The following is a 10,092-nucleotide window of genomic DNA, read 5'->3' as shown; positions in this document are numbered from 1 at the left end:
GCCCTCTCAAATCTTGGGAAAACCCCCCCCCGCCGTGCCCTGCACTAGGTACTGTAACCATGGAGAGGTGCAGCCTCACTAAGATGTCAGAAATCTGCACCCGCCATGCCCTGCACTAGGTACTATAACCACAGAGAGCTGCAGCCTCACTAAGGTCTCGGAAATCCACACCCACCGTGTCCTGCACTAGGTACTATAACCACGGAGAGCTGCAGCCTCACTAAGATCTTGGAAATCCACACCCACCGTGCCCTGCACTAGGTACTGTACCCACAGAGAGCGCCAGCCTCACTAAGATGTCAGAAATCCACACCCGCTGTGCCCTGCACTAGGTACTATAACCACGGAGAGCTGCAGCCTCACTAAGAGGTCAGAAATCTGCACCCGCCGTGCCCTGCACTAGGTACTGTAACCACAGAGAGCTGCAGCCTCACTAAGGTCTCGGAAATCCACACCCGCCGTGCCCTGCACTAGGTACTGTAACCATGGAGAGGTGCAGCCTCACTAAGATGTCAGAAATCTGCACCCGCCATGCCCTGCACTAGGTACTATAACCACAGAGAGCTGCAGCCTCACTAAGGTCTCGGAAATCCACACCCACCGTGTCCTGCACTAGGTACTATAACCACGGAGAGCTGCAGCCTCACTAAGATCTTGGAAATCCACACCCACCGTGCCCTGCACTAGGTACTGTAACCACAGAGAGCTGCAGCCTCACTAAGATGTCAGAAATCCACACCCGCTGTGCCCTGCACTAGGTACTATAACCACGGAGAGCTGCAGCCTCACTAAGTTCTTGGAAATCCACACCCACCGTGCCCTGCACTAGGTACTGTAACCATGGAGAGGTGCAGCCTCACTAAGATGTCAGAAATCTGCACCCGCCATGCCCTGCACTAGGTACTATAACCACAGAGAGCTGCAGCCTCACTAAGGTCTCGGAAATCCACACCCGCCGTGCCCTGCACTAGGTACTGTAACCACAGAGAGCTGCAGCCTCACTAAGGTCTTGGAAATCCACACCCACTGTGCCCAGCACTGGGTACTGTAACCACAGAGAGTTGCAGCCTCACTAAGATCTGGGAAATCCGCACCCGCCGTGCCCTGCACTGGGTACTGTAACCACGGAGAGCTGCAGCCTCACTAAGATCTGGGAAATCTGCACCCGCCGTGCCCTGCAATCACAGTTTTTTTCCCGTTCGCTTTTGACAAGCCCTCTGTGCAGCGTTTTGCTTTCGAAGAGCTCTGTGTACCAGAGCCAGTGGGGAGGGCTTCAAAAACATCCCACTCTGACATACTGGGAGTACGTGCTCTGTGTTACGAAAACCTACGTGCGGATCTTAAATTTTCTGCCCCATAATAAACTCAGACTTTCACTCTCTATGCCCTAAGGGTTTGCAGCCCTCACGATGCTGTCCAGCTCCCGCTTTCAGTCGAAGGAAACGATGGGGAGGAGGCGGGAGGATACGCACGTGATTCGCCACTTTGTTGATCTGCGGCAGCGGCTTATACTTCAGGTTTGGTCTTTGCGACCAGAAAATAGGAATTGATCCTCGAGTCTGAAAGCAAAGGAAGAAATGTAAAAACACGCACCAACTTGTTTTTCTCAGTTACTTCCAGAGGATGTGTACTCAAGGCTGTGCACAGGAAAAACGACAACCCAGCCGCTGGAGAGGGCATCCTCACGTGCTCCTGAGCTCTCCTCTTGGGGGACGCCCACCCGGAGAGGTCTTTCTCATTCTGCTTTGATGCCCAAGGCACTCACGCGTCCTGTACGCCCTTAAATTCTTCCTGTCAGTCTGTTTGCTACACGGTGTGTGCGGCTACCAGAGGGGAGGGTAATGGCCCGCTCTTAATTCTAAAATCAATCTATCCATGAATAAAAATTTAAAAAGAAGAAAATTGTCTTATTCTTTCTCAAATGAGTATGTTTAGAAACACATGAATGACCCATAACTCTATAAGCAAGCAGAAAACAGGGACCACCTCACAGTGACATGCAAAGCGGGTCACGCCAGTCCCGAGCCGGCAGCTGGTCCTATCGCCATTGCCCTGAATAAGGCTAAAGGTGAAAGAGACAGGGAGCTCCAGGTCCAAAACCCTTGGGCTGCCTCCCTACTCTGGCCTCTCGGGCTTTCCTTAAGGGCAGGAAGGAAGGGACGGCCCCTTTTCGGGGTGAGCTTTCCCCCGCCATATACAAAGACATCTCTTAAGAAAGAGGATGCCTAGTTGGAGATGCAGCAGTACACTGTGACGATAGAAGCCCTAGGGGACGGCTCCAGGTTCATGTCCCCGGTCTGCTGGGACACAGGCACGCCCCAATGTGCTCAGCTGGGATGCCTTGCCAGCTGCTGGGGTGTCGTCTTTCTTTCTCATATGAAAGAAATCAACTTTCAAAAAAGAGGGAAGGAGAGGGAGGACCGCCAGGCAGCTGAGAAGGCTGGTGCGGCACCTAACAGGCAGGCCTAGGCGTCCAAGTACCTGCACGAAGGAGGCACGGCTCCCGCCGTAGTGCACCATCTGCTCCGTCTCCACAAAGTTAGCCGCGTGGCCTTCGGAGTCGATGCCTACAGCGAAAATAGCGGAGATCGGACCATTACACAGAACACACGGAAACTCAGAGATCCAGGGTAACTTAGAATGAAGTCGTTTTAAATCCGTGGAAAAGAACTTATAAAAATAAAATTCAAACAAACGCACAGAACGAGATTGGAAAACAAACAGAAGCTAGCTCATTTAGACAGGCTTACAGAGAAGTATTAAAGATAGATTAATATGGGACCAGTAGATGGTGTAATGGTTATGTCACTTGACTCTCATGGAGTCAATCGCAGTTCGAGTCCTAGACGCAGCGGCTTCAAACTCATACAGGGTGCGTGTGCATGCACCCGAAATCCCGAGGAGAATGGAGAAGGGGTTAGGGCGTGGCCATCCCCTCGGTGGTGATTTCTTACTTTCTGTCTCTCTGGCACGAGCAAGCACCCACAAGCAAAAATCTCTTAAAAAGATTAGATTAATACACAGAAGGAGTTGGTTACTATTTAATGTAGCAGTTATGTATACACATAAAATTCCTCTCATTGTTTCTCAAACTTGAAGTATCAAGAAAAAAAATCCCGGGACCAGCAGTTAGCGTAATGGCTATGTCGCTGGACTCCCACGTAGTTGACCGCGGTTCGCATCCGGATCCGGTGGCTTAAAACTCATGCCGGGCGCGTGTGCGTGCGTGCCCAAGATCCCGAGAGGAGAATGGAGGAGAAGGGATTGCGGCGTGGTCATCCCCTCTGGGGGGTGATTTCTCACTTTCTGTCTCTCTGTCTCTGTCTGTCCGGCGAGCGCACGCGCCCTATAGCAAAAACCTCTTACAAAAAAATGTAAAAAAAAAAAGAAAAAAAAATCCCAAGAACGCTGAGAACATGTCCATAGACACTAATTTGGAAAATATGACTTTGAAAGGTAAAACTATGTATTTAGGTGAGCATGCCTGGCAGTGACACAACAGTAAATGCAAATGTGGGTCTTTTCATGAACAGTTACAGTTACAATAATGCAAACTCTGGCAGATACGAATTATCAAGATAAAAACGCAAAAATTGCACATGATCCTAGAACTTTAGTAATTCCATGAATATGACCAGGAAACCTGGTTTAAAAAGTGATGCTATCAGGAAAAAAAAAAAAAAAAAAGGCACTGCTATTAGACCAGCAGATGGCATAATGGTTATGTCGCTGGGCTCCCATGTAGTCAATCACAGTTCAAGTCCCGGACCCAGTGGCTTAAAATCATGCTGGATGCATATGCATACGTGTCCAAAGTCCTGGGAGGAGAAGGGAGGAGAAGGGGTTGCGGCGTGGCCATCCCCCAGGGAAGGGGGGCTGATTTCTCACTTGCTGTCTCTCTGGCGAGCACATGTGGCCTATAGCAAAAGCCTCTGTTAAAAAAATAAATAAATAAAGCAGTGCTATCAAGCTTCACGCAGTCACGATGCACATAGGCACTTTGAAATATCTAAAGCATACCTTCGCAAATTTGTTTACAACGTGTTATTTTTAAAAAGAATTAATTTTATCATCATTATTATTATTATCTTAATTTGCTACAGAACACATGCACTCAGGAGAAAGAGAGAGAAAGCAAGCCAGTCACCAGGTCTGGGACTTGAACCATGGTCAGCCATGTGGGAGTCCAGTGCCCAAACTGCCACGGCAGCCGCTGGCCCCAACATCATCTGTTTTTACTAAGAAAATCTTGCCAAGCAAATGCAATTTTTAAGTTGATCCCTTACCCAAATTATCAAAACCAAACCAATGAATTTCTAACTGTTCCGAACAGTTCTCAACAGCCTTCCCACCTGACGCATTTCACAAGTACAACATTTTGAGGTCTGTATGGAGTGTGGGGGTTTCATTACTGGATCCCTAGAAAGGGACAAAACGACTGAGCCAATCGGCAATGACGGCACTTCTCCATACTTTCTTTCTTAAGGAATTATTTTATTTCATTTTATTTATTATCATCATCATTCTGTTTTAATCTGACCAGAGAGAGACACAGAGAGAGAAAGGGAAAGTAAAGAAGCCAGCTTCCAGGTCCAGGCCTCGAATCGCGACCAGCCATGTGGGAGTCCAGCACCTTCCCCACCACACCACCTGCCTGCCCCATACACCCTAAGATTACTTGTCAGAAGCACGGGCTATGCTTGTTTCCCTCCATAATTCGCATTAAATGAAAAAAGTCAGACAGATATCCTTAGGAAAAGATTTCCGAGATATTTAAGAACAGGAAGAACCAAGGTACAGGAAAGTGTGTGACCACCGTGTGCAGAGGAGGCAGACACGTGCCTGCCACACACGTGAAGGGACCTTGGGTCAGCTGGGCGAGGGTAAAGCTACGCAGGTGAGGCCAGGGTTGTCAACGACTTGTTGCCTATTTCTTATACTTTCTGATATCGGAGCTACGAAATGCGTGATCTATTCAAAACATTTAATAAAAACGTCCTACCCAAGAAAGCCTAGCTCCACGGAGGGCGCTGACTCTAAGTGTGGTCTGTGATGCCAGCTGGTCTACCCGGTGGCTTCCCTCCCCACCATCTGTGATGACATAAGCCACACGGGTCCTACAGGTTACCGGTCCAAAACTTCGGTGATGTATTTAATGGCCCATGCAACTTTAATACCGTCTAGTTATAAAAACAACCCTCTTCATAATGATAGTAACCTTGGGACCAGCAGGTGCCGTGGTGGTTAAGGTGCTGGACACTCCCACATGTCTGACCACGGTTTGAGTCCCAGACCTGGCAGCTTGCTTTCTCACTCTTTCTCTCTCTCTCTCTGGTCAAATTAAAATAAATGAATGAATAAATAATTATTTTTAAAAAATTATAGCAACCTTTAATACAGATTTTTAGGCTTAGGCTAAGGCAAAGTAGCATGTTACCAGCACAAAGCCTGGAGAAGAAATGCTAAAAACGTGAAGGTTTACAAAATGGAAGGCAGACTCATTTATCTAGCTTTAAACCCAGAACGATAAAAGAAAATATTAATATTTCCTGCATGCGTTTAGGCTACTGAACTACCCTGAGTTCAGCTGGGCCTCCAGCAGCCAGCCAGCAATGCAAGCCCGCCCCGTCCTGAGAGCGGTGTCAGGTTAGGGCTTCTCAATGTAATTACAGGAGACAGCTACCTCACTGTCACAGCAAGGCAGGAGTAAGTACTTAGTGAGGCAATCCAGTGACAATGGAAACCAAACACAGGTTACACGCATGCTCTGTAAGACAGCACTAGAGTGACAGCTGGGACCCCGCGCTGAATCACGCGGACAGGCCAGTCTCACCTCGGACATAATAGCGGACCCCGGCTCTGAAGCAACTCCTCCTCGAGATGAGAATCCAATCAAAGCATTTTCCGTTAATAGAGCACGAATGCATGGTAATAACTTACCACATTAAGAAAAATATACGCACAGAGGTATCACGTTACTTCGGTCGGTCTGAATTTATTTACCCGAGGAAGAATGGCCGTTAAGAGGGAGACCAGGGCAGGAACATGTAAACCTCCGACTCCAGGAACAGCCCACGCCTCTGTACTGGCCTTCACAGTGATGCCCCGACAGGCCAGTGAGCGTGCAGGGGCAGGTGAGCCGTGCTCAGCAGCTCACTGCGGGTTAGACCTCCCTCCCTGATACCCACAACCACTCTCCACGGGGTACAGGACACAGCACCGAAACCTGACCAGAGTGAGACACACACGCCTTCTACGTAGAGCTACCCTCGACTAAGCTGTGAGGAACGGGGGGACCTAGAATACTGCAGTTCACGGAAAAAGGAAAAAACCCTCCCCGAGGCGAGGCCCATCTCACTCTGTCTCCAACACTCCTCTCCGCGCCCTCTCCCAGCAGCGACGGTGCTTCCTACTTCACTGTGAAACAGACGCCCACCACAGGCTCCACCCCGCGGACACACACCAGCGTCCCACACGCAGCTGTGTCCATCAGACACGGATGGTGGGCACTCTGTTCATGCCAGGTTCCACCCCGCAGACACACAAGCGCCCCACACGCAGCTCTGCGTCCATCAGACACGAATGGTGGGCACTCTGTCCACGCCAGGCTACCTGTGCATTGTGCATGCGACCTGCACCCACTCACATGCATACTCACTCTACGCTCAAGGAACCGCTCCAGCAGGCACCGTCACTAACACCCCCTGCTCTAATACCCTCACGAGCACTTAGAAACAGGTGTCACAGGGGCGGGAAGGAGCAGCGTCGCCTCTCCCCAGCAGTCGTCGTACGTGGCCACCCAGCAGCGGGTTAGCTGCCCACACGCCTCCTGGACACACCAGTTCCACCTGCCCTGGCCTCTGCTCACTCGGCTGGCTCTCTTCCCTACCCACCTCTGAGGTTCACCTTCGTTTGCAAACCCTCATCTCGGGTTACCTGTGGCCTGTCCTCCGGCTCTCTCGCTTCTATTCCTGCGCACCAGAGGCCCTTCGTCCTCCCGGGGCCTACCGTCCATGGCCCTCCCACCTTCTCCCTATCTCAGACCTCCTCGGGCCGCCTTCTTCCTCTCTCCAGACAGTTCTCTTCTCCACAACGGCCCCAACCCGCTTTATGGGGCTCTTCGATGCCTGTCTCCAGTGTGGACTTCCCTGCTGGGCACCGGCCCCTCCCCACCACCTCCTGGGCATCTCTACGTGGACATCCACAGAAATCCCAAGCATCACAGATGGAACTCTGAACCCTCTGCTTCCCTTCCCTCTTGACCCTCCCCTACCTCAGCCATGGCCTCCTTCCCCTTGGCCGGCCCAGAACCCTGTCACCCGGCACATGGACAGCATCGGAAATCCTGCAGCTCAGCCTTCACCACTCGTCTAGACCCTGGCCCTTCCTCCCCATCCTCACTGCGACTGTCCTGGCCCTGAGGCTGCCAGACCTCTCAGTGGGATACTGGCGAAGCCTCCTCACACCCTGTGTCCATGGCCTCTGGCTCATGGCCGGAGTGGCCTCCTTATGGCCACGTCAGCCACCTACTCAGCCCTCAGGAGCCTCTCACCACAGGCAAGCCAAGCCCCCAGGTGGAGGAACCCGCACGGCGCCCACCGCCCCGCCCCGACTCTGCTCCAGCCAGCTCCGACCTCGGGCCTTGGCACTTGCCGAGCTCGGCGGACACACAGGACACGTGAGCACGGTTCCAGTGAGCAGGGTTAGACACGGGGCCTTTAACGGTACACTGGCTCCAACACTGCAGGGAGAAAGACTGCAGTCACACTGGATGCTACTCGCTCAGTCACAACCTCAATTTGGAAAACAAACACACAAAACCCACAGCTGGCCCAGGTTCCCTAAAGCATTACCTAAACACATCTGGTCTTTAGTCTTAGAATTCAAAAACCTCCAGGGTATGAGGAAGAAAAAAACAAAACAGAAGAAAGCTTTTACCAGGAGGTTTTCTGTCTCCTCACAATGTGGAAATGCTTCCTTCACTGCCGTTCCTGCTTTAAGTACAGAACAAGCATCATAACTTAATGCGATCTTGTTAGCATGGGGACTGAGCTGCTCCAACGCAGACGGTGCAGTGTTTGCGGGCAGTCCTGACTCCAGGCACCCCGAGGACACACTGTCCTGAGGGCCCACGCCCTGGACTTCCCCATGTCTACAACAAAAACATACTTTTTAAGTGAACCTAACAATTAGATCATCAAGCCTTCTTTTATATTCCTACCCCAAATGATCGTTCCCCGAAATGTTCTTTGTACTTGGTCTATTTTCATCTTTCTATCACTATTTCCAATAACAAACTTTCGCACTGTAATTTCTCCGAGTCGGTGGTCACCCCGGCTCCTGGGTGTAATTCCAGCAGTTGGGTCCAAAGGACTCTTACGCAGTGGACAGGTGCAAGATCGCACACAAAGGTGTCCTACAGTTAAACAGGGTCCAGCCCGGAACTCCTGAAGACCCCATTCTTTAAAAAAAAAAAAGTTACAATTTGTACTCTAAGGTTCTCGGTCAGGGGTTTGATTTTCTTATCAACAGCAACTCCTGCTAACTCTGAAGAACCCCCCTCCTATGATACTGAGGCCCCTCCACCCGCCCTGGGATAAAATGTAACTGCAGACTGGGGGGCACTGCAGAGCAGGGTTGCGGAAGGATACAGCCATGCAGCACTGGCAGGGCAAACCGGTGGACCTGGAACGAGACACAGGGTCTACTCAGATTCAGTGTACAGACATAAAGGGCAGTGAAAATACAAAAATAGGAAGCAGCACACTATAGAAAAGTTACACACTCAGAGGTAATACACAACGGAAGGCAGGGAGCTTGCGGGGAATTTTTAATGTAAAGAAACAGTCTCTAACGCAACATCAAATATGTGTTACCATCAAGAGGGCAAAAAGGGCGGGAAACTCACACTCTTACAGAGGGTTTATCTCCTTTTCAGTCTTTGCCTACAACTTCACCCCTCCAGGGAAAGCTCTCCCATGCTGTTTGCAACTTAAACTACTTTTCCAAAAAAAAAGCAAAGCGGACGACAAGAAATAAAGTGATTAGACAAACCGATGCACCTAGGTTCATTACACTTAGACTCCCGAGCTGGGCCTTCTGGCTTACACCACGTGTGATTTGTGAAAACGAGACAGGAGGGAGGCGTCTGTGCCTGTCTCCGGGGTGACTGAGGGGAGCCACAGCTGCGCAGGAAGACGAGGGCGCGGCTCGCTGCTTGGCCTGAGAACCAGCCCTGGCCCTCTCTCCTTACTCACCCAGAGTCTCCCTCTCTCTGAGAAAGCACTGTATTTTACTTAAGGCCTCCACGGGAACTCGGGGTGAAATAGTGAGACTTCTTTAACCTAAAACAATATGCGAAGCTAAACCCACTCAGGGTTTACAAGTTACCGACAGGGTTAAATCAGCACTACTTAGCACAGTCCTTGGGGATGAAGCAAGCATTTTACAGTTTATTTTCAATTCAAATGTAAACTGCAACGAATAAGCAGGTTTTATGTAGTGGACATTACCTCGGGCTGAGCAGAAAGTTCTCTGAGAAGATGACCGTTCCATACGAACCGCTGATCTGCCTGAGAGAAGTTTTGAAATTTAATAAAATATCCGCGACCAGGTGGATTTCTACAGAAAGCATGCCGCACACCAACCAGTGTGGCTGGAGGCAGGCCTCTAACATGCTCTGAGCAGAGCCCTGTTGTCCTGCTCTGTCCCTCCTCCAGCTACTCCTGTCTCGCTGCCTCTGGCCAGACACTGAGGACTGGGCCTCGGTCACCCGGGAGTCCTTCTTCCCCTCAGTCTGTCTGTCACCAAGTCCCAGGCCCCCTCGGACCCATCCCTGCATCGCTAGGCCGGCCATCATCAGCCAGCACTCGGCTCCGGCCAAGTAAACAGCTTCTCCGCCTCCGGGTGTGGAGTTCGCCTTCCCACCAGCTCTCCACCTTGCTGCCGGGAGGGGCTCTCTAGCAGGCCTGTCCCCTGCCGGCCCCAAACCCTCTCCCGACTGTCATCCAGAGCAGCGACTGTGGCCACACCAGTGCTGGGACCGGCAGGCGCCACGTGACTCTGACCTCCTCTCTGGGCACTCGCACTTTC

The 10,092-nt window shown here is 51.0% G+C and overlaps 1 protein-coding gene across 4 annotated transcripts in view; it reads right to left on the bottom strand.

Annotated features, from left to right (window-relative positions):
- The window catches only part of SACM1L (SAC1 like phosphatidylinositide phosphatase), a 40,362-nt gene that overhangs the window by 20,188 nt on the left and 10,082 nt on the right, over positions 1–10,092 (bottom strand). For all 4 annotated transcript variants that reach the window (XM_027768945.1, XM_014584869.2, XM_027768944.1 and 1 more), the window contains 5 exons: positions 9,513–9,572; positions 8,652–8,685; positions 5,834–5,935; positions 2,482–2,567; positions 1,473–1,559 (listed from right to left, as the gene is read on the bottom strand). In XM_027768945.1, coding sequence (XP_027624746.1) covers positions 1,473–1,559; positions 2,482–2,567; positions 5,834–5,935; positions 8,652–8,685; positions 9,513–9,572 — 369 coding nt within the window. The remainder of the gene's footprint in view (positions 1–1,472; positions 1,560–2,481; positions 2,568–5,833; positions 5,936–8,651; positions 8,686–9,512; positions 9,573–10,092) is intronic.

Source organism: Tupaia chinensis, unplaced genomic scaffold, assembly GCF_000334495.1.
Source record: "Tupaia chinensis unplaced genomic scaffold, TupChi_1.0 Scaffold148065_1, whole genome shotgun sequence".
NCBI classification, from domain to species: Eukaryota; Metazoa; Chordata; class Mammalia; order Scandentia; family Tupaiidae; genus Tupaia; species Tupaia belangeri.
The sequence above is the reverse complement of the archived record's forward strand: the minus strand, read 5'-3'. Positions and strand labels throughout refer to the sequence as shown.